Consider the following 26,090-nt stretch of genomic DNA (forward strand, 5'->3'; position numbering starts at 1 on the left):
GCCATGGTCATTTCCACATCATCATCATATTATTATTAATAATAATAATGAACCCATATTCCCTCAGGGATCCATCTTAGGACCTTTGTTATATTTAATTTGTGTAATTGGTATTGATACTTCAATCTTAAGATATGGTATTACTGCTTGGAGACATGCTGAGGATTATTATTTAGATGCAATCCATTCCATTCAAAAACAAGTAATTAAAACTGTTCTAAAAACAATAGACATATTCCAACAAATATCCAAGGTTTTTATTGAGTCAGCACTTCTATTTAATAATATCAAAATTTTATTATGGATAACATTTTCTCACCAAACTTTTTAAAAATAAAAAATATGAACCATGAAACTCATAATTCACCTTATTTTATACACCAGCCTCATAACAAGTATGGCTATTGTACGTTGTCCGTTGTCATATCTTTCTCAAAGATTTTCACAGATTTGTCACCAGGCACATTAAACTTCATTTTTATGAAGAAGTTGCAGGAAACATTCTTAATATTTAACCATTTAATTAATTTTAAATAAAATGAAGGAAAGAACTGGAGAGCAGAATATTAATGTTTATGAAGATAAGGAGATTTTTTGTTTATCTTAATTTTTCATAAGTTATGAGTTTTGTTTTATGTTTTATTTTTCAGTGGAATTATTTCTGTTTTTTATTTTAACTCTGTATTTATTATTTTTATGGAAACTGCTGACAAACTGCTGTGTCGGTTTAAGGGATCATATAAAAATTTAAATTTAATGAAATAAATATTTTTAAAAAAATATATATTATTATTATTTAAATTTTTTGGTATAATAATTATCTTATAATTTTTTTATCTCAAGTTTGTATGTTGTTAAAATAAATTTACAAGCATTTTATCTTTATTAACATCAAACACTCTCCATTTATTTCATTTTAATATTTTTATTATGATATGAAATAAAAGTAACTAACTAATAACATATTTGCAAAAAAAAACATTATCACTATTATATGATACTTTGAAATTTCATTCATCAATATTATAAATATATAAAAGAATAAAATGATTGTAGCTATTACCCTTTTTACGTGGCAATAGACAATTGTTTATTGTTTCATTGTCAGGATTTATATTATGCAAGTCAGACATTATAGCACATTGATAACAATAATTTTGCCACAAGAACAATGAATGTTTAATAAATCTGTTTAATACATTGATATAAATCTACTTTGCATATAATATTAAATATTTCCATATTATTATAATCTCAGAATATAGATAAATCAGTTTCACTAAACTTTTAAAACTTTACAAAATGATTATTATGTATTGTAAAAACATTTATTAAAATTTAGATCATGATTTTCCAAACTTATAATCTATAAAACTGTATAAGTAACATCTTTGTTAAATTAAATAAAATCACATTTTAATTTTTTATTCTTATTTTCATAACAAGCAGTTCTGTCCAAGATATCAGAATTAGTTATCATTTTCAATATTATATGTTAACTGTATTTTCACTCTAACTATATTTTTAATCCTTGAATTTAATTACTAAATATGTACAAGCTGTAGAACATAATACATTAGTCCTGATTAATGAATGCTTATGTAGATTGGCATCCCATTTTGTTTAGAAATTAACATTACTGTTATTGTTAATAGCTCTGGACATACTTCTATCAGCAGTAGGCCTGGTTTGCCTGAATAGGTTAACACTTTTATTTTATCTAAATAAATAATGTTTTATTCTATAGAATTTAGATAAATTCTAAATTTTAGTTTTATTCCTAATTTTTAATTTTGTATTTTAAGAATTTATTTATTAATATTTTTATACTTTAAAAAATACTAATTGTTCACTTTCATATTTTGTGTAAATTGAGCTCCAGAAGTTTTTTTCTGAGCTTACATATAGCTCAGGAATTACCATTGGTACTGTTATGTAATAAATAGAATAATCTTGGGCTGATTTCATGTATATTCAAACACAACTACTTTAAAGAACGATATAATACACAAGTAACCTTTACAGATCACTTTTCAGGGAGAAGATGTATACTCAAAAATATTTAATAAAATATTAAAATTTTTAATTTAAAATCCAAGTTCTCAACGTATTTGAATGGTAGGAAATTTACTATTTGTTAGTCTATAATACACTAAACAAATAAATACAGATCATATCATATGTTTTATTATTCATTCACATACTGAAGATGTTTCCCAACCATTTTAAAATAGCATGTTGCCATTTGCCATTTAATGATTCTGTTAATCAAAGAAATTTATAATTAGTTCTGAAAAGATCTGAACCACATTTATCAACTAATTGAAAAGTAGCTCATTATTAATTGTTTTCTTGTTTTGTCATGTCATGCTGATCAACAAATCTTTTACACATCACAATGTTAAGAATCTTGCAAATTTTCACCTATTAGCTTCATTGCATTTTTTTTCCTTTTGTAAATAATTTTTTTTTTAATGAGTAAAGAATCTTTATGTTCCATCATTTGTTGGTTTTTTATACAGCCAGGTGCCTTTTAAAAAAAAAAAAAAAAAAAGCTGATCCATTTGTACTATTTCTGCTCTAATAATTTATTACTGATTACAACATACTTGTCTTCAAAAGCTACTAAATTCTTGAGTAACTGTTCATGTTTAGTTTTTCATTCTTTCTACTATTCTTATTCTTTTTATTGCTATTATCATTATAATTACTTAAATCTGCAAAAATGTTATTAACATAATATAAAGGCTATTATTAACATTTAATGTCATTCATCTACACCATACATCATCATTAATAACAAAGTAAATTCTAATTTTTTCACATTTATTTAAAAATTTCCAGCTAGATCAAAAGAAATGTATTTTATTAAACATAATGTCTTACGTTTTATTTTTAAGTAGTTTAAATAAACATCAGATCAGTAGAAAAAAAATTTCTTAAATTTTTATTAAAGGAGAACTTTCACAGTATTTCAGGGCATCTTCAGCTAAAAGTCAAAAATAAGTCTAATAATAGCAAATCAAAGAAATTTAATTTATTCAGTTAATGATGCATCAATAGTGCTAACAGTTTCTGGAATAAAAGAAAAATAATTTGGCTTTTTTTTAAGTATTTAAATTTCTTTTAAAAAATATTAACATAGATCAGATTTAATATATTTAATAATTTATAATAAATATTGTACTTTATTAATGTAAATTAAATTATAATAGTTTTTATAATATTTAACATAATCTGAAAAACCAACCAGGCAAAAAAAAGTTCTTTTTTTTATCTTTATGTTACAGTTATAAGGATAATTATTAAGTATTTAATTTATAAATATATGAAAATAATTAAATCTTTATTAACGCAAATCAAGACTGTTAGCAAATTTAAATTATTGAAGTTTTTTACATATTACACTACCAGTTCCAACTTAAATCTAAATTATTTATACATATTCAGTCACAATGTAAATTAAAAAAATAAATAATAAAAAAATACTATTTTGAGTCTTTTTTATATAATATCTGTAAAATTGTTATTAAGCTAAAACACAACTTTTAATTGTTTAAGTACACTTTTTAAGGCATCAGAATCTAATCAAAGAATGTAAGAAACATTTTAATATTTTTTCACTAGCAACAAATTTTACTGTAAGTTCAACATCATGAAAAAAATTCAGAGTAATCTGATATATGTCTATTGAGCTTTGTTAAAAAATACATATTAGCTGATTGTTAACTTCATTTAATTTCAGATGAAGGTTTTGTACAATTGTCATTAGAAACAACAGTTTCTAATGCAATAGTATTCTTTTTTGTCAGAGGTTCATTTTCAAATTCAGTTTCATTTAATTTATTTTTACAAATAGGATCATTTTTCATATACATATATTTATATAAAAGGCTCATTAATAAGCCACCACTCAAAGGTCCTATCCAGTACACCTAAAAAAAAAAATAAATAAATAAAATAAACAAAAAAATAATAATATTATTAAATTAATTTAATAGAAAAAACTGAATACTGTAGGGGTGAGCAAGGATATTTTATAATACATTATATCTATCTTTATATTAATATTTTATCACTCATTCCATTCATATTTTCAGTTTATTAAATTTTGTGATGACATAAGTTTTATATTAAAAATGAAGTTTTAATTTATAACGGAATGTACGTTATGTAATAATGCATAGAATCATTGTTTAGAAAATGGCACATAAACTGCCATAAACAGAAAATAAAATGCTACCATTCCTTTTTGATCTTATATATAACAAAAATCAGTTAAGTGAATGAACCTGGAAGAGACTAAGCTTGTTATATTCAATTTTTTTACATTAAAAGGTAATATAAACAAATCCATTTTTTTTTTGTCTCTTCAAATTAAAATGATGTAATTTTCATATTTCTTACATTTCACTGATGCAAGGTGTGAAATGATTACTTTATTTCCTATTGTTACAGCTTTTACTCATTTTGAATAAAATATTGCCAATTTCCTCAAATATGAAGTTATCTGTCCTGAAATTAAATATGTCTTTCAAAAACAAAATTAATATGGTTATTGGTTTCTTTATTAGTAAGAATATTTTTAAATTCACATCAGTTTACATAAGTTCATATCATGGGTGTTTTAAAATATTAAGATCTTTTTAATATATGAATCTTCATGGAGAATGTTATCAAGGAGTACAATTGATTTTTTATTTTGTTCATTAATTTTTATCCTGTGCATTTTATTGGTTTCTAGTTTGTAGATTTTATATTTAATTGTATAGTATTTAATGAACTTATTAGATCAAGCTCTGCCTAAGAAGTATTAAAAGCATGTGTATGAAATGAATGACAAAATATTTATATTTTCATAATTAAAAATTTGCTTTTACAAAGATTCAACTATAAATGAAATCATTTGCCTCATAGTTAAAATTAAATATTATTCATAGTTAAATAAAATGCTATTTTTTAAGTCGTTAGTAGTTAACAATACTTCCAGCTGTACTGATCAGCATCTCAAAAGGACTGTCATGGCAGGGTCAAAATACGTTTTGTCCAGTCTCTTAAGCTTCAAGTACTTACTTACCTGAACTTTGATATTGTAAGATGTTTGTTTCTGGTGGAAGTCATGATTCTGAAAATTAAGTAACCAAATCTGATTTTGGGCTCAGCTATACTTCATATACCAGTTATGAATTTTAATTTGTTTCCGTTTTAGAAACAGTATTGGATCAGTTTGATTCATACTGATACCATGGTCTTTATAGATACTAAGTAAAAGTAAAGGATTGGTACATTCTTAGCCTATTAGTTTTATCTTAGATGGTAGTTTATGCTGGTAGTTTATGATGGTAGTTTATGTTTTCTATGCTGCTTTCTTTTCTACTCAAAATACATTGCTTGTGCTTCAAACTTATGTTCATTTAATTTATCTAAAAATGTCTTAATTTCTAATTTTATCAAGCTACCTAATTTTCTATAAGACCACATTTTAAAAGTCTTTGTTCTTTTTCTTTTGGATTTTTTTTTCTATTTTCCACTATATAATTATAAGTGTATAATAAATTCCGAACAAAAAATTTAAAAAGCTTCTTTTTAAATTTATACATGAAAGTTCTCTACAAAAATATATCATTATGCCTTTAACAACAAACTCCCAAGTCAATAACACCTAATTAATCAACAGAAATAGATTATTCTAATCAATTAGAGAATAAGTAAAACCTAGTTGTTAAAACAATCAAATGGAAAAAGTCTTCAAAACCATATATAACTACAAAAACAAAAATTTTATTAAAATATAATTTTATTTTTTTTTAATATTTAATGTTATTATTCACATATTTAATGAAAATAAACTAAACATAATGTTAGGAATGGTCAACTTCCAATATCTCAGTAATGTAAACACAGTATATTTAATGCAAAATAAAGGATATAAGCAATGAAATTATATGATAAAATATATGTATTATGAGGGGCTGGTATTCCGTAGATTCAATAACAGAATGACTCCCCTTCCTGCCATTTATATTACCAGTCAGTTATACCACCATGTTACCATGGGAACAACAAGCTGCTCGTGATTCAGCCTTTGTCACTCTATTTTTTTATTTTCTTTACTATTAAATGAGAAAACAAATCATGAATCTTTATATCTCTTTAAGTTTTATCCTGACCCCAATTTTTTATAAATGTTAAGTGTGGTGGTGAAATTACATACTTTATATATAATATATAGTAAAAATAAGTTTTACCATTCCATCTATTTAGAATAGATTATTTTTAATTTACTTTAATAATGATATGATCCTCATAAAACTAAAAGATTTTTTTTTCCATTTATATGTTTTCAGTATCAGTTTACTTTCTGTAAGCCTCTAGTTTGGGTTTGGCTGAAATGTCTATAATTCAACCACACACACAATTACATACACTACAAGTTAGTTTGCACTAGCATACAAACTAATCCGAACAGAGGGAATGTTTTGTTTATTTCTATGTTGCGACTACATTGCTTGACCACCCCCATTCTTCAAGTTGTCTATGTAATGTGAGGTTATTGTTCTTGAATTATTTTGCAATTTTCATGTTATAAATACAATTTTGTGAAAGTTTATTTCATTTTTTATTACAAAATCATATTTTCATATTTTTTGTTCTCTGTGTCATGAATATACTTGTATAATAATGGACATAACTTCATTATAATTAATGCCTTCAAAAATTGAAGCATTCAAAAATTATTTCTTTTTCTGAGCATTCCAGTATGACAACAACAAGTAGCTTGATGAATCAAATATCAAATCAAAGTAATTAAGAATAAAGGACACATTAATTTCTAGATATTCTCAAATTGTACAAGTATGATTTTTTGTTTTCTAAATAAAGTTACTTTTTATTAAATAACATCTGTGTTCAGATTAAATGCACGCTAATATACATAATTCTGCACATGACTGAAGGAAAACCCTTGATCACTTTTTAGAGGAAAGTAATTTGTTGCAGCATACGTTTGAGCTAGTCAAGGCAAATAATTAAAATATATATGCTTTTTTCTTTCCTGCATAAGAAAACCCTAATATGCTGAGAATGTATGGAAAAGATTGATCCCAATTTTCCATTGTTAGACCTAAGAGGCCCTGGGAACAAATTACATGGGGGCTCACGTGAGAGAATAAAAGTCCTTTCGATCAAAGTTCTATTAAGAGAAGTGCCAATACAATGAAGAGTAACAAAATATTACTAGATCATAGATTTTAAGATGTATCTCATCCTCTGATTATGTTAGAGTAGATTTCATTAGAAGTCTCTGAGAACCCTGAAGGGTTTTTCATCTTTTACAGAACTGAATTTTTGTTTGTTTGTGGCTCTTCCTATTGGTATCTTAGTTTTTTTCTTTATAGTGGATGGGGGGATGTCCCTCTCCCAACTGCCCTTATGTTAATTTTTAATGATTGTCTCATTTAGCTGTATTTAGTAAACTATCTTTTCTGTATACAATTTTTCATTATCCTTATCTCTTCATCCCTCGTTACATTCTATGACTAATAGCTAAATGCTTATTCTAAAGGATATATGACCTTTAGAATAATTGTATTCTTGGGGTTTGTGTGGTTTACTGAAAGTACCATCCAAGGTTTATTTGCTGTCTGATATCTGCATAAAAAGTCCAATCTGGGATGAAATGACTACAAAGTTAAGCTACTCCTAATATTTTCCTCTATAAACAGAAAGTCCTAATGCTATAAAGAATGATTAATTGACTGTTCAAGTTATTCAGCTTTTGTTTAAAAAGAATAATACATGCTTTTTACAACCATGCCATAATGGTAAAAAAGAAAATGTGAAATTAGCACCTACCCAATGATCCTTCCAATATCCTGAGAGGATAGTAGGTGCAAAACTGCGTGCAGGATTCATACTGCAACCAGTAAATCTTGCCTGAAAGAAAATTATTAAGGTCAGTCTTATTTTTTTATCAGTGAAAAATAAAAACATACTGTTACATTTAAATAACCAATACATCATAACATAAAAATAAAATTCATGTTTTCTTGGAAAATATCTCAGTTTTTTGATAGGTTAGTATATGCGGAGGTTAGTGAAGTCCTTTTTGTTTGGTTTTATTAATCATGGTATGAATAACTTATATAAATTATAAGTAAATTTATACTTTAAAGGGATTTTATCCATACTATCACATCTTCTGTCATCTCTATTTCTGTAGAATTTTAAATCAGATAAGTTTGTAACATGTGAGACAGTGCTCATATCCCACTGTCTGATTATCATAACTTGGATACCAATAAATCAAATTCTGGACTAAGAGATTTTTCCATATACATCTAAAATTTTGCAAGAGCTAAGACTTTTTCATATTTTGTAATTTCTGAAGCAATTTTATCTTTTGAGTTACCTATTTCACAGCTGTGATTTATACCTGTTTTTTCTAAACAATCCTGATAATAAAAGATAATTGTAAATATTTTACGTTAAAGTATACTTTATTATATAATCAGTAAAATGGACTATTAGGCTTGGTCTATAATACTGGCATTTAAAAATCTTAGCTAAAATTTTCAAACAATGATAACAATATTTTTACCATTAGAAGAAAGGCAACTATAGTTAAATGATTGTATAATTTTATATTTTTCACATTGTTTTTAATATTCTATTAAAGAAATAACTTTAAAAATGTTCAATAATGAAACAGCTAAGTTTTTAAATTAAATCAGTCTTATGTTATTTTACTTGAACTAAAAACATAGTGTATTCAATTAGTATTACAATAACGTCACAAAATAAACAAATATTTTATCTTATTAAGAGAATTTAATACCTATCGCATATTTTCACTTGTGAATGTACATCTTAATCAAGTAAAAAAGATAATTACTTTATAAAAAAAATTACAAAATAGATGATTAATCATTGATTTTAGAAGAATTTTAAAATATTTACAAGCTCAGTTTAGGTAATTTAGATTTATCATACATATTCTATGAAACAGACGTATTTAGTCAATATGTCTTCATTAATATTGAATTGCACTAAAACTTCACAATAAGCTTTATCTGTTCTATCGAGGGAAAATAATTTTTCAAAAGTTATATGCACTTATAAATATTGTAGTGTGAAACATATGTTTAACGGTTAGCTAACTATTCTGGTCAATTCTCAGTGAATGATCTCACTTGATACAGATGCTGGATCATCTAAAGTACATACTAGGTTCAGTTCCAAGTTACAGCATTTTTTCTCTTCTTTACTTAATTTATTTCCCATTACACTGCTGTTATATAATTTAATTAAAAAAACAAACACTTTTTCAAATAATTAATACTAGAGCACAAAAAAATAAATAAAATCACTAATCATTATCTAAAATAATCATTTTTGTAGTTTGGATAGTATGTTCTACATACTTTCCTGTATTTTTTTAGTATTGTGTGTGATTGTATTGATTTACATCTTTGCATCTGATGTAACATCTGTAACACTTTGTTTAATCCAGTAAACATTTGAACTTTGTAATAATAGATTCACAATTTAAGAAATTTAGTAAAGTATTCAATTCATAATTACTTTAAAGATAGTTGAAAACGATGTAATTCTCTTGATTTTGGATACATGAAACTGATTTAAGCTCTTGCCTTGTGAAAGAGAATATTGCTAAATTTAGCAGTCATGTAGTTGATCTTGTTATAGGTATTGTAATGTTTAGATAACTATTGCAGATTATTGCTATTCCATTTAGAGTTCTCATATTTATGAAATGAGTACTTAATTGAGGGAGAGAATAAATGGTATGGTATGGCAATAGTGTAATCAATATATGTGACACTTCTCTTTTCACTGTATAAATCTAAATAAAAACTATATTTTTCATTTGCATTTTCAAAAGTAATGAATTCAAATTCAAATAAAAAAATCACATTTCCATTACTATGTAATTAGTGAATTCAAATGGAAACATTCAATGTTATAAATAAAATTGTTCCTTCCGGAATCAGATAGTGACTAAAAAAACACATTAAAATCATCACATCAGAATTCATCATCACATTAGAATTTGCATTAGAGTATTTTCTGTCAATATCTGTTTCTGTATTTTATGTAGCATGTTGTTTTCTATAAGTATTAGTGAATAAGCCAGTAAGTTCTCCTCAATATGCACATACAAAGACATAGATCACAACATGATAATTTTACAGAATATGTAAAATTTTGAATAAAAAAGTTTACAAACATACCAAATTTGACATGAAGAACATATTAGATGACCAAACACAAAGTGAGGTTTCAACCTCATGTTTAGTGAGGTATCAAACATACCACCAGGTAGTTGAATTAATAGAGATTGGAATGTATTACACTTTATCATCTAAAACAGTTAGATACTGAAAAAATTTGGAATAAAGAATTAGCTTTCTGAAAGTAGCTTTCAGTCTAAATGGCGTATTACCCAAGTACCTGATTTACACATTGTTGTGGTTAATAGGTTCAACTAGGCATAACAGATGTATATAAAAGACAGATGATTAAATATAAAAGGAGCAACCTGCCTGCGTCCCTAGTTCACCAAGATAGGCATGGATTTTGGCATCGAGCCCTAGTTAGTTATTCGCTGTTAGGATGAGAATGGATATGTGGAAAAATATGTGATAGAGGTGTGGTGTGATACGGTGCAGGCATTGACCTCACTCCTGAAAGTGTACCAGAGCAGAAAAAGGTAGGGTATGTTTTCAATAGAGGCTTATTAAATTTGTGAATTTTTTCTTGATTTTTAAGTAAATGAAGAGGACTTTCAGTAAATTGTTGTTGTTGCAATCAACACATATTTTGTTTGTATTAGGATAGTATTTTTGGTGTTTAAAGACTCATTCAAGTAATGATCTAATGAGTCTAATTGAAGTTATGAACAGGAAGAGTTTTTGTGTGAAACCTTTGATGTTAGATGAAGGGGGAGGGAATTGCACTTCCATGAATTGGTTAATTTGATAGTTGAGGGTTGTAGGTTATGGTAGGTAGTCACGGTTGGAAGAGACCATAATAGGTTGTGTAAACACACTGATGGAAATGTCTGCTGAAGCATTTGCATCAGTGGCATCCTGACAGAACCTAAACTGTTGACTGTGATGTATTTTTAGGTTTAGAGGGTCTAAAAGACGACCTTCTGGAAAAGCTCTTTAGGACTAGGAATGGAGGGGGTGGTGTGGCAACCCCCCTCCCCCCAGCACCACAAGGTATGTTGCCACAAGGCATGTGTCTTCCCCTACAGGAGGGGCCAGGATGGTTGAAATAATGATTATAAAGAAGTTGTACACAGAAATTGGTACAACTTCTTTAGAGACTATGTTGAAATATAACTTGTTAGCCTGTCATCTAGAAGAAAATCACAAAAAGGGAAAGCAGCTATAACTGGGCTTGTAATTTTCATTTTATAATAGTTAAGAAAAGATAGTCTGATCTCACAAACATAATATTAGTTAAATTTAATTAAAATAAAATGTTGACATAACCAAAATATACAGTTAAGCAAATTTTACTTTTAATTTAGTTTGTACATTATCAGATAACAATCTGTGATATGTTATTAATCCATGAAACTGAATCCATGATTTGCCAGCAACTTATGTTATAAGTTTTTTTATGATTTTGTAAATCCTTTGTATAAACTGAAAGAATATACTGGTTAATAAATATGTTTCACTAAGTAATATAGAGGTTTCTTTTCATGTAACATAATACAAAAAATATATAACATATTTAGATGAATGTTAAATCTCTCAAAATGATACAATTATTCAAATTAAAATTATAAAATAAAATGCTGTAAAGCTTAAGCAACTGACAACGATGATGATAAAGCAATTATTAAAATGTAACAAGATTTATTTTAATAATTAAGATTTACTTACACCTGCTAAAACTAAAGCAATAATGCCAGCTCCAAATCGTAAAGACACAGAATCATGCTTATCAGAATTTTTTGGATCCCAAGCACTGCATACTAACAAAACTAATATAGCTGTCAGTATGCATTCAATTAAAACTCCTTTAATTGGACTTATATCACTACTTAATTTGTTGACACAGTATTCAGCTGTAATATTTCCTGAAGTAGACACCTAAAATTCATAAAGCATATGATCTTAAGAATTTTATCATAAGCATATAAAAGAGCATTTTCAATAAAATATTTAATACATATTTAAACATTAATAGGGCTTTGCAAACAATTAAGAAGTTCAATTTACCAAATGTGTTCTCCATGAAATAATAATTTTTCTCATCTCTGAATTGCGAAATCAATTTATTTAAAATCAATTTTGGATAAAATTAATCTTAACCATAATCAAAATATTGCATTTATTCAATTTTTGAATATAGAATATTTACAGTAAGGGAGATTCCTTTTTTGACAAATTTTCATTTATTTAGTTACTTGGAATTATCTAAACAAACCAATTAGAAGAAAAATCAAAGTATACAAAATCTATAGCAACATTTATAGAACATTAAAATTTTTCTTTTAAATTCTCCAATTATTTTAATAAAACAACTTTGTCTTGCTTTATTTAAGTTAACACACTGAAGTGGTTATCATTTCCCTCTTGAATATATTGCTGTGTTAAACATGACATATGATAGCATGACATATGATGACATAACACCCAACATATATTAAAAATATCACGTTTGTGCCACAAAAATTAAAAATGAATTGCTTTGAAATTATATCAAAATTGTTCTTCCAAACATCCTTGAAAAACTATTAGCATCATCACCTTCTGTAGAGAAGTCACTGATAGCACTATTATTGTCTATTATTACTATTGTCTGTAATATCTATTTTTTTTTTTTTCACCTTCATTTACCGTACCAACAGAACCAGGCCTGAATCTCTGTATTGCAGTACATTCCTGCCTCTAATGAGAGGACCCCAAAGGGGTCCCCTCACCAGGACTTCAACCTTATGCTCTCCTTTAATGTGGAACCCCCAAGGGGATCCCCCACTGGGGCTACAGTCTTACATTCTCTCCCCCAGAGGTGCTGTGAAGAAGGTCCCATCCAATCATTGATGGTGGGACACCGAAGCCTCCCACCCTCCTGGAGGGGGCTGCCCCCATAGACACCAATCAGTACTGAGCAGGCGTCACAGGTGAAGCCTTGCATCCCCTACGCCCAGGTGCATGACCATACAACCGGCATGAAGAACACTGAACCTCTCCCCATCAGTCCTTTCATAGATGACCAGACTCACTACAGCCCACTACGATCTGGCTTAGTACACAAACTGGCCCTGTGGCCTGGCTTCCAGCAATGAAAACAAAGGTCTTCAAATGAACGTCTCATAACTCTACAAGCCACCCATTCCAATATGGACACATCCATCAGCCAATAATCTATCCGCAACATGGGCGCCATAGCCGCAATGACCACCTGCGTTGCACAACAGGCCGATCACATGGACATAACGTTGACCGATACAGACTCCTTTGTTATTCTCCGTAACTCTGTAATAAACTCATCCTGAGTGGTAAATATATCTACATCCTTAATAAGGATGTGGACCCTCCTACCACCCCTCCCTGTCAGAGCTGAAGTGGTGCCCTCGACCTTTGCAGAAATATCCTTACTTATCCGTTCAGCAGCACCACTATTGGCCCGCACCCAGATGTGGAACTGCTCACCCTGTCCCTTAAGCGCAGAGAGGGCCATGACTTCAGCTGGTGACACAGCTCCTTTCACTGAGCAGAGGAGATCAGCTCACTGTCATCGGGTCTACTGGCCGCTTCCTGCCAACATCCTTCTGCATCAACAGTAACAAGTGCACAAAGTATTTCTTACCCGTCGACTGAAATATTCAACTGTGCGGCACAAAAGTTGCCCAACTCGCCCTGATGGTCCTGAATAACACACCACCAGACAATGCCTATCCTTCATCACCTGAGAAACCGACCAGCAGACAATGGAGGCCACCTCATGGAGCCCAGCCGCCGAGTAAATTATTAGGGCGTTATCAGTACGACCAAGGACAATTTTGGAGCCACCGCCGTCCCTGGACAGGTCTCGAGCAGATAACTCTACAACAAGGACTTAGCCCAGCGTCAATTTACCGGAACGAACCAGGTCCCCAATCCATGGTGCTTTACGAAATACGAAGTATGATTTGGATGGTCGATCCGATCCGCAACATCAATTATCCATCCAAATTCAATACCCTCTTCTATTCTAGCGGTGTACTCCACCAGGACTGAAGACTAGAAAATATCTTCAGGCCAGCCCCGAACGACCAGTCTCTCAAGATCTCCGTCAGCAACACCATCATCAATCATTTGACAGAGCTTCGCATCTGTCCAGGACGCAGCCCTGGCAGGTGCGCGGTCAAGAAACGTGGCTAGAGTCTGCGAAGCCGTGTCCGTGACAATGAAATATGTCTCTTCTACCGTACCCGACCGAGTTGATTGTCCCTCTACAATTATTTCATCAAGAACATCTTGAAACACCTTCATCATCGACCAGAGGCATTCATATCTTCGGAGCATTCCTTGATTTCTACTTTTCTGTTCGTATGCTGCCGCACAAGCGAGCTTAATTTTCTAACGTGATTAAACAAAAAGGTCATGTTATTAATAAAATGTCTCTTCCGGAGTTTAATGCTCTTTGCACCAGTTGCAGTCCTCTCCCTCAGTCTTCAACACCACCATGCGGGAGATGTCTTGTTATAACTCACACTTCTCCATTTCATAGGCCTCCTCTGAGGAGTACGAGGAAGAAGATGTCTTCGGAATTCCCTGCCCCACTACCATATCATCATTAGACTATAGCGGAAGAAGTGGGAAGTACTCCTCAAAGCCGCTACCACCTTCGAAACCCGCAGCGGTGAAGCAACCTAAAACCGGTGAAGCAACAGCTTGTCCCGTCGCCGAGCCTATGTGTCTTTCTTTGTTTGTCTGCGTCTTTCAATCAGTCGCACCTCATGACGAAATTCCGCAATCTCTATTTTCGCCACACAATTGGCCCCGCTGCTGTCCGAGGGGACCTCCCGTACCAAAAACCCGAGAAGCCCCCCTCTTTCTTGACCGTCTTCCCGCAGCGGAAGTAAAATCCCCTCCAACAGGTGGGGACACGCCCCCGGACCGATCTAGCTCGGTCGTAGTCCAACAACAAAACAAAAAATAAATGAGAGAAAAGTAATTTAAAATGAAACAAACTGAATAAATTAATACTAACAACTGTGCAACCAAGCACACAGTTCTTGGTTACCGTAAGCAAACTGCAGACAGTAAAATTTAAAACGAAACAAAACGACTAACAGTAACATAAAATAAAAATATCTCAAAAACGGAAGAAAACAACTAAATTATAATACAAAACCGTAAAGAACACTACAGAAATACGGAGCGGGAAAAAACACGTACGCATTGAGAGCAAACATAACCTTTTCTGTAGTTACTATTATTACCGTTATTATTAATAACATTGTTATTATTGGTGTAAGGTAAGAAGATTTATCTTACATCAGTGACTCCTTTTTTTATATTTGTTGCATCAGAGTATTGTTATATTCTACAGCTGTTATTTTTTCAATGACTTATAGAATACATTTTTTTAAATAAAAAATTTAATTTTTTTAATTAAAAACATAGCTAGATAAAATAATGTTGCTTTCTCACTTATTTTCAACTTAAAAACCCAGTGTAACAAAACTTTAATAAAGACATTAAAAAATATAAAATAAAAATATTATCAATGAGAAAAATTAAATGTTTATTTTATTATTATTACTACACTCTGTTGCTAGAATGCATTTAATGTTATATTTATCATTCTAATAATATTCTCATATTTGATATACTTCAAATATTCAATATACTTCAAGAAGTTATTTTTGTCAAATTTAGTGTTTTTATACATTCTATATTGTTCAAGGGCACTCATTGGATCTTGATTTTATGTGCTATATGTAAAAAATTGACACTTATGTTTTTGTAATCTTGTTTTTATAAATTAATTTGCAAAATTTCATCTGCTGTTTATAACACTTGTATGTAATCTTCGTACCTGTATCTACAGGTACGATACATTTTTGTATCCGCACATTCAGATGAATGTGCGGATATAAAAATGTGCAAAATCTTCTCTGTAATATTTAGTATATTCTTTAATTCATGTACTCCTCCTGAGTTGCTGCATTTGTCAGCACCCTCTTGTTTTTTGTTAGTTAATTACTTGATTTTGTGTACCTGTTTTATAATTTTAAAAGCAAAACTAACAGCTTCATTCTTGAAAATGTTTGGAGTTTTTTTATGACTACTGATTGATGTTCATAAGTGTATTTTCTATCACTAGGTTTGGTTTTTTCTATATTTTATGTTTTGCATGTTGTCTATAAGTATAGATGGGTAGCCAATAAGCTCCTTACAGCATGCACATACAATGACATAAATCACAATAAACTAATTTTATCAGAGTAAATAAAATTTTGAACAACATAAAAGTAATAAACCTACTAAATTTAGCATAAAGAACATATTAAATGAATAAACTCAACATAGCTGAAAACATTATCCATATTCTTGTGAAAAATGTATCACTAATTATTTTCAAAAGATCTTTAAGTAGAACAATTTATAAGTAATTTGAAAGTAAATCATTCACAATTTTTAGTAATTTTATATTTTTCAATCCAGTGCACCAAGCCAACTGAAACAGATAATATTCAGTCCTGCAAGTAATATCTTTATTCTATTTCATTCAAGGAATGGCTTAAGCTCAGGGAAATTCACTCTGAATAATACCACTTTTTCCTCACATATATAGATTGTGTCACAGCCATAAAAAAAAGACTTGGTGAATATTTTAAAGCAACAAATTAATCCATGCTACTCTGTTAGAAACATTGCATTTTATACACACTCCACACTCTATGGAAAAATATTAGTTTATATCCTTTCATATCCAAAAATATAACTTCCTGAGATGCTGCTGATACAGTGAAACCATAGGTTATAAATGATAGTTTTCAGTTTATCAATCTTCTGTGGATGTCTTTTAAAAAAATATTATACATACATAGTCAAATTTTTTCTCACAAAAAACCAATTTTACTAAAGGAAATCCTCATTATTTTTTAAATATTGTTGTTAAAAATATAACCGCTTGTAAAAGGAAATTAATAATTATTGCTCCTTTTAAAATCTTCATAAATTTTTTCTTGTTGCAAATTGTTCTTTCTTCAATTTGCAATTTAATATTTTACTAATTGAGTGTTGAAAATTATAACTAAACATATCATATTATATTAGTTTGTTTTAATTCTTACCATTATAGTTTGCATTCCTACAAGAGCTCCAAAACATTGTGAGGCAATATAGACTAGAAAAGTTACAGGTGAAAGTTTGCCAAGAACAAGCGCTGCTGTTGAAACAGCTGGATTTATATGGGCTCCGGATATGTGTCCTATTCCCTGAAAAAATAATATATACATATATGTTTGTGTGTTTGAGTTTGAATCAAAAATAACATTTTTTTTAAATCATAGATTTTTTAGCGTTTAACTATGACAGTTCTAAACAAAATAAATCTGTTTTTATCACTCCAGTAAATTTTGAGTCACTACACATGTTGTTTTTTTATTATTGGACAGAAAAATATTTTTGGAAGTTGTAAAAAACGTTGTGTTTGAATTATTATATATTCTTACATAATACTGTGTGTATTTGAATTATGTTTCTCTGTTTCATCAATGTTGTCCACTTTTACATTTAATATAATTAAATATTAACGTATTAAATGTATTATTTATCTAATATTAATATATTGTATGTGTAGGGTTCTTTTTTGTGTCTATTTAGTTTTATATAATAAACCTGTAGTTATTTGTAGTTAGTTATGTTTATTATATGTTTTCTAGTAGGGAGTTTGCTGAATAGTTTTTAGTTCATTTGGATACTTCCATGAAAAACAAGGGATTTTCTTAACCAAGTGTTTTTATTAAGGAAAACTAAGTTTGTCTACAGATAGCTCTTAGATTTAAGCTTGTCGAGACGATTAATTCCTAATGTGCTGCTTTGATCAAGTGTAAAGATAATTTAATCTCTCAACTAAATGAGTATAGGATGTATCCTCCTACTGCCTGAAGACCTAAAGAACTCCTTTGAAGGTGGTTGTAATTCTCATTTCAGTTACTCTTGGATTGATTTTACTTCCTTGTATGAAGTGTAAAGAAGTATTGTAATCGCAAAAAATTTCAGTTTTCAGATTTCAATAGAAATATCCATTTTGACCATCCCTGAATCCATTTTGACTAGTTTCAGTGTGACGCCTGTATGTATATACGTATCTCACATCACTCAAAAATGATTAGCTGTAGAATCTTGAAATTTTGGATTTAGGACTGTTGTAACATCTAGTTGTATACCTCCCCTTTTAATAGCAATCAACTTGACCAAAAATGATCAAAAAAGCCCAAAACCCAAAAACATTGAATTTTGAACTTTTTCTAAACTGCAGTAATAAGCCCTCATTGAGAGCTTTTTAACTATATATAATAAGTGGTACTTATTTCCATTGGTTTCAGAGTTATAGCCAAGTAAAACTTTAATTAATGAAATATTTGAATCTTACAAGGGGAAGGCACATCGGTTTGAATCAGTCTTCATTTACTTTTTTAATTTTTTTTAAAATTTAATATATTGATTTATTAATAATTATTAACCTCTGATTGTACAAAAAATTTACAGTAAATAATAATTCAATAATAACAATAAAAAAAAAAAACAGAAATTATTAATAAAATAAAATTTTATGTACTTTTTAATTTTTTTAAATGTGTAAATGTAATTTAATAGGCATAAGGAAGACATGTATTGCCCACATCAGATTTTTTTCTTACTTTTCATGTGATTCCCTTTGTTCTAGCACCCTTTTTCCCAATTGATTTTCAAAATTTTTACCTTTTTCAAACACCTATATTTAATTTCATACAATCTTTTGTTTTTAATTTATTTTTTTGTTTGTAAAATTATTGCTTCACTTGATTCACCACATAATTCAAAGATTGTGCAAGAGAATGAACTATGAAAAGTTTTTAGAACATGTAAATACTTAGTCTGAGTGGGATCTTTTAAATGCTATTGTCATTATGGACGTCAGTAAATATTTATCCAATATACAAGAAAGATAATCATAGTTTGTTAACATAATCACTGACCATAACAAAAATTACTGTTTTATTTTAAATAAAACATGATAATTTGAAATGAATGTTATAAATTTAAATATGAAGTTGGATGTATTAATACAATTATTAACTTTGTTACAATTAATAATTTTTAGTTCTTATATTCCAAGATTACACTTCATCTCAACAGATGTAAACCCAATTAAAATTAATTCAGCAGTTGTACTCTTTGGCCCATCAGACCTGACACTACCATTTAAAATGCTATTAACAAGAATATTACTGTGGCATTGACTATATATTATAAATATATAAATAAAAACACATGCATGTGATTAATACTTACAGAATCAACAATATATTTCACTTATACTGTAATTAAAAACCACCTTTATCCCCTTACATTCCTATCATAACAAAATCCTTTTTTGTTCCCCAGTACTTTAATCCTGTATTGAAACCTAAAATTCCTTCAAAAATTTCCTGAAAAACTTCCCACATTTGGAAATTTAACATAATCAACAAAACTCTTTTCCCTTAGACAAAAGCCCTTACTTTATTTTTTATCGCTTGGTAACTTAGTTGTTACACACCCTCTTTTACACTGTACTAGGATTTTATGGTTTCAAAAGTAGCTAGATGTACCCAAATGTTAAAGATACACTTCTTGATCCTTATTGGTTTAGATTGCTTGGAATCTTACAGCTCAGAAATCAGCCACTTTGTAACTTAGGCCTGGGGGCAGACCAGCATTGACAAAGTTTTTTTACTAAATCTTCTGTATACTAAGTTCATAGCTGCATCATTTTAATCTTGCTTAAAGTGACCAATTATAATAAAAACCTTTTTTACATACTGATAAAATAAATAACAATGAACAAGCATGTATTCTCATAAATTATTCATTATTAAAACAAAGGATATCATAATAAACACGTATAACCATGTGTATTTTTGTTAATTAATTGACCATGGTCATAATATATTAATTAAATTTAACACAGCATTAATATTACTAGAGAAAATTTTACTGGCTTAATCAAAACATCATTTTAATTTCTTTACTGTGTTTGTAATGAACCTTTAGATGAAAAACCAAGTTTAGTAACAAATTAACATATTCAAATACAAATTTGTATTATGAATGCATTTATGAAATTAAAACTTCTACTGATATTTCCAGCTTAAATTTTGATAGAGATTAAAAATCTCATATTGTAACACTGTTTCTGTAATACAGAAAAGTTAGAAAAATTACTAAGAATTAAAACTGTTAAAAGAGAATGTTTTTCAATTTATGTTTACATCTTTTAAATTATATTCTTATTGAAACAATTTTTTTCTAAGTTTAAGATTTTATAATACAACACTCAACTATAGTAGATGATCTATTTTTAAATTCTTGGATGATTCTTTGTTTTACAGAACTTTAAAAATACAGATCTCTTTAACAACTTCTTACTAATATTAAATTTGTTATTATTATTGTTATTTCGTATTATTTGCTACTTCTAATATCTACCATTGTTAGTCCTCATTGACTATTACTTGTTACATCACTATACTTATTCCTTCACTTGGCTACAATACGTAATGCAAAATCTATTTCAGTAATAACCCTGTTCATAATACTCTCATTTCAGTTATGGTGTAGTATTTTGCTTTTAATGAAGCATATAAACACGAAAAAACCCGAAGTAATTAATAATTTAATGGTTAAAATTACAAAAGTATTTATTTCAGAAAAGATGTTATATCAAAGACATCTTTGTATTGCATAAATTACTATTTTTTTACTTTTCATTCATTTTTATGATTATTTTAATCACTGGAGCACATTCTTTTTTGGATACTTAGTGTTATAGAGATGACAAGTAAATCAGTAAGCCACCAAATTAGTTAAATATTATATCAAAATAGCATTGCTATATTACATTGAAATAATATTATATTGTTTTTTCAGAGACAAAGTTTGAATTAAAATCCATTGTAATTATTCTACACTGAATTCCTTGTGCAGCCTTAGTAATTTTCATCTATTGTTTGAATAATTTTTCATTTTATTTATAACTATTCTTAATAAAGTTTTCCAAACCTAAAAGGATCCTACTCCTCATGAAATTAATAAATTTTAGTCATTAATAAGTAATTTTTTCAATAATTTTGATTTCTACAAAACTGCTGGAGGAGTATATCTATTCTGAAAGAATACATTTATTTCTTTTTTAGACAGTTTCGTATAATGTCTTTTTACTTCTTTCAATTACCTAAATACCTCATCATTCTGCATCATCATCTTTCTCAAATACTAATCCATGATTAAAATAAAATAATATCTAAGCTTAATAACAATTAACTAACATATGTATATGTGAATCAGTGTAATAATGTTTTCTTGGTTATAACATTTTTTATGACTGCCTGTGTCTTTTTATCCCTCCTTACTCTTTATTTTTTTATTTGTGAGGTAAGTTTCCATACATTAAGTGTTATACCCGTTAATAGAATTATTTTTTATTCATTTAAATGTCTTTATTAAGCCAATTTATCTTCTGCACTTAATTACTATCAGCAATTTTTTCTCTCAGAATTAGATTACAGTTATTACTCAGATTTGCCTTTCCTTTACAACCAAGTCAATGTTTAATTGAAATTTGTAAAATAAAAGTTTATGTTTTTGGCAATAATAATAATAATACACTGCATGGAAAAAAATGTTGTTTTTTCTTTTTACTTCTTTTCTTTTAATTTTTTTTATGCTATGAACAACATAAAAATTAAAATTTTGACATTAAATGTATTTATTTAAAATGACACACAACAGAAAATAACTAAAGACAGCTTTTTACAGTAAATGATTCTTGTGTGATTTTATTACACAAAATATGACAATTGCTATTTTATTGTAGGTAAAGTAATAATCGCAAAAAAACAGCAGGTTGCAGCAGATACAACCATTGTTGTTCTGTTGTTCCTTTGATATTTTGCTGAATCAGTTTACTAAAAATGACTTTGGTAGTTGGCATTTAAATCTTAATCACATCATTTTATTTTTCAAAATGCTTCTATCCTTAAGATATTCTAATTATAATATAATCACTTTAAGGGTAAACAATTTTCTGTTACCCAAGATTATTATTTCCTAATACTTAATTAAATATATTTTAATTCATTTTCTTGTGGTTTATATTAGAATGAAAACTAATATTACAATTCTTCCTTTTGTTCTATTTTTCTGATTAATTTTACATAAAATATATGGCATAAAAAATAGTATGAATATGAAACTTGGTGTAATGGTCTATCTGGAAATATAGTAGACCTAAATCAATCTACAAAACTTTAATGTGGCTTTCAACCTCATGTAATCCAATTTATTAAAACAAAAATTGTTTTTTTTAGATTATTAAAATTATAATTTTAATAGTTCGTTTATAGTAGGATATAGATGATAAATATTAAGAATTAAGAACTAAAATTGTTACCAATAATTATAAAAATGAAAATTACTTACCATGACCACAATACATATGGCAAAACCAAAAGTAATGGCTACATATAATAACGAAGGTTCGGAGTTATCAGCATTTGGCAAAGCACTAGCACATCCTAAAAATAATAAAGTTGCTGTTCCAAGAGCTTCAGCTGTCCCCAAAACAACTAGTTGCCATAACTTATCTGGACCTTTTAGATCCCAAATTCCTGTTAAAGGGGAGAAAAATTAGTGAACTACAAATTAAATTTTATCCTGTAGTAAAAAAAATTAGTTATTGTTACAGCAGACAAATTAAGGGCTACAGGATAAGATCGATTAGATATTTAAACGTAAAATGTATTGCATGCCCTGTATAATATAAAGAAAAGACAATTAAAAAATTAAATTAAGTATACTGCAACAGAATTATTAATACTTGTATTAATTCTAGCCATCTTAATAGTTTTGATAATTACTTCAAGCTGTCTTAGTTAGCCAACAGTAAAAAAAAACATACAAAATTATTGACCGTTCTTTTTTACCGTTCTTTATTGAGACCTTGCTTGATTCGTAGTTTAAATTGCCAGAAAAATACGGTTTTTACCCCATTTTAATTCAATATGTAAATCATGATTTCTAAAACTTCGACGGAAAATTCTGTAAAATATGCTATTAATCTTTGTTAAAATATGGACAATATGCTTATCAAATTTCCGGTTTTTTTAGTGAGATATGAAAAAAAAAATATTATACATACTACTACTTTGCAATAATAATGTCTAAATGATTTTTTAATATATTAATACTTTAATAACAAAAATTCAAAAATATTACAATTCATACATTTTGACAGTGGTTGCAAAGAACGAGTAAAATTAATGAAACCAGCAGCGAACCTTGAGTACGTTCTGTACAGAACGTACTCAAAGGTTCACTGCAACATGAAAGTTGAGTATGTTGCAATGAACTATGTTGCAACTTGAAAGGGAAGAGGTATAGAATGACGATACAGATATTTACAAGCATATATCATTCCTGTTTGATTTAATTTTAATTTACGATAAAAAAATAGAAAGTAAGCAAAATAATTGAAATAATAATAAAATATTTTAATACCACAAGCTTTATTTTCAGTATTACCATTTCTACTACTGCTATTATTATAACTGAAACAAGAAAAAAATCTAAATTAAAAATATTAGTATCTCCGCCTTTTGTCCCGTATAGCGTTTAGGGACCACTTTACTGGAGTTTTTTAATAAAGGAAATAGGATAGGCATAGAGAACTTTACGTGAAACGTAATATTGACAAAACTTTTTATTTCACTTAAAAGTTTTAATTTCTTTGTACTTCAATCTTATCTCATTTTTATTTTTACCCTTAAAAAAAGTAATTATTATAAAATTTCCATTTTTTACATTCAATATTACTTTCAGATTAATTTTCTTTCTTGTTAAGTTACTCCGTATATCACAATAGTGTTTCCCGAATACTCTAAATTCCATAATAACCAAACATTTTTTTTTTTACGTTTTCATGATAACAAAAGAATTATTTAAAACGATTATTAGGAAATATTTTTGTACTACATATTCTAAACTAACAATAGGAAGCTTATTGCGATTAGTCTTTTTAAATCTTTCAAGGAATTTCTTTTCATTTTTCTCCTATGTTACCGTCAATCCACCTTGATTTCAGTGAATTGAATTCGTTTTTGGTGTATTTTCGACAAAAGTGATCTCATTGACATCTAAAATTTAATCGACTTATCCAGTTAATTTCTCAAACATGGTACCGCTGATATGTTAAATGAATAAATTAACAATTAATATAATCTACCTTACCAGCACGTTGATATGTTATCTAGATCTTTCGGCTTACTTGGAAGCTATCATCAGGTGCTAAAATTAGTTATTAAAGTCAAAAGTTCAAAATTACAGTTAAAATTTAAAAACAGTCATGACTGTCCCGAGACAGTATTCATATATTTAATCTAATAGTTGAAAATATTTTTAAATAAAGTTCGAAATGAATAAACAAAAAAAATTACAAAAAAAAAATTCGAAGTAATTTTTAGAGATTTGATTAATGGCGATTTGATTTATACTTAAATGGCGATCGCCCGACTTCCTACCCAGTTTCTACCTAACCCATTCGTACCGTGTTTAGCAGTACCGAATGTAAAAATCTGAAAGAAAATTACTAAATAATTAAAAAAAAAAAAAAACAGCATTAATTTGAAGATTAAATTTCATAACAATAATCATTAATTTTTAGGCAGTGGACAGTTTGGTTTTAAGATTACAAAAGTCGTACTATTAATTTTATACTTATCTGTAACACAATAATGTATTTCATTTTCGAATCAAAAAGTTGAGAAAAAATGCTTTGTTTTTTCTAATAAAAAGTATTAATAAGTAGTTGCTAGTTTTTTCAACCTCTTTTTTTTAAGACAGAAATAATCCAACAGTAAGCTTATTTCAAACAAAATGTTAAATCTGCCGAAACGGATCGACTTCCGAAATCCAGATTGTTCAAGTGAAAAGCAGCAGCTCTGACTTTCACTTCAAGTACCTGGGTATAAAAGTAATTACACGAACAGCGTACTGCATCTTAAATTATAATATTCTATAATAGACGTACTGCTTTTTTTAGGTACATTTCATAAAAAATCTTCCTATTGTAATGGGTACCTATTGTCCTATTGTAATGGGTGATTCTACTTTCGGAAAATTTCGACATATCTTTGCGTTTCACATCCCCCAGTCACCAAAACTCAGTTAAAAATTTATATATACATTCATATATATATAGACACGATAACTGCCGTAATTTTGCGCCAATAACTTTCAAATTGATACATAAAATATAACGACCCAAAATCTCGGTCGAGTCTGTTAATGGGCAAAATCGGACCATAGGGGTAGAAATGGAGGAACTTTTTCTAAAAAACAAAATATCACTATAACTTTCTTATTAAGTAAAATATCGAATTCGTTTCAAGTTCCTAGTATTCTTTGGATAAGGGCCTAAAACTTATCTAAGTAAAGTTTTTTGACATCACCAACCATTGCCAAGGGGGGTGGAAAAATGAGGTTTTGAAGACAAAAAAATCATATCTCCCTAATAGGCAAAGTATCGAATCGGTTTAAAGTGATCGTTAGTCCTCTAAACATTACCTAAAACTCTTGTCTGAAACAAATTTTGATATAACCAACCCTTACGGCAAGGGATGAACAAAATGTTACTGGAATTGTAAGAAGATGGGGCTTGTCGTATGCTAAACACGTGAAACTTTTTTTCATATGCAACCATTGTCGTATTGAGTAAATTTGAAGTTTTTCTTATATTTAAATTATAAATCTTTCTATCCCCTACTCAGCACCGGTGAAATCTTCCTCCGCCTACCGGCGTGCCGAAAGGGT

At 28.5% G+C, this 26,090-nt stretch overlaps 1 protein-coding gene across 1 annotated transcript in view; it reads right to left on the reverse strand.

Annotated features, from left to right (window-relative positions):
* Positions 1-3,325: 3,325 nt before the first annotated feature.
* LOC142319529 (aquaporin-like) overlaps positions 3,326-26,090 on the reverse strand; it is a 60,460-nt gene continuing 37,695 nt past the window's right edge. The window contains exons 2-6 of the mRNA XM_075356915.1: positions 22,704-22,891; positions 17,330-17,473; positions 11,919-12,128; positions 7,855-7,935; positions 3,326-3,935 (exon numbers count right to left, since the gene is read on the reverse strand). Of these exons, the coding sequence (XP_075213030.1) occupies positions 3,732-3,935; positions 7,855-7,935; positions 11,919-12,128; positions 17,330-17,473; positions 22,704-22,891 (827 nt within the window). The 3' untranslated portion in view covers positions 3,326-3,731. The remainder of the gene's footprint in view (positions 3,936-7,854; positions 7,936-11,918; positions 12,129-17,329; positions 17,474-22,703; positions 22,892-26,090) is intronic.

Source organism: Lycorma delicatula, chromosome 2 (assembly GCF_047948215.1).
Source record: "Lycorma delicatula isolate Av1 chromosome 2, ASM4794821v1, whole genome shotgun sequence".
In the NCBI taxonomy this organism is placed as follows: domain Eukaryota; kingdom Metazoa; phylum Arthropoda; class Insecta; order Hemiptera; family Fulgoridae; genus Lycorma; species Lycorma delicatula.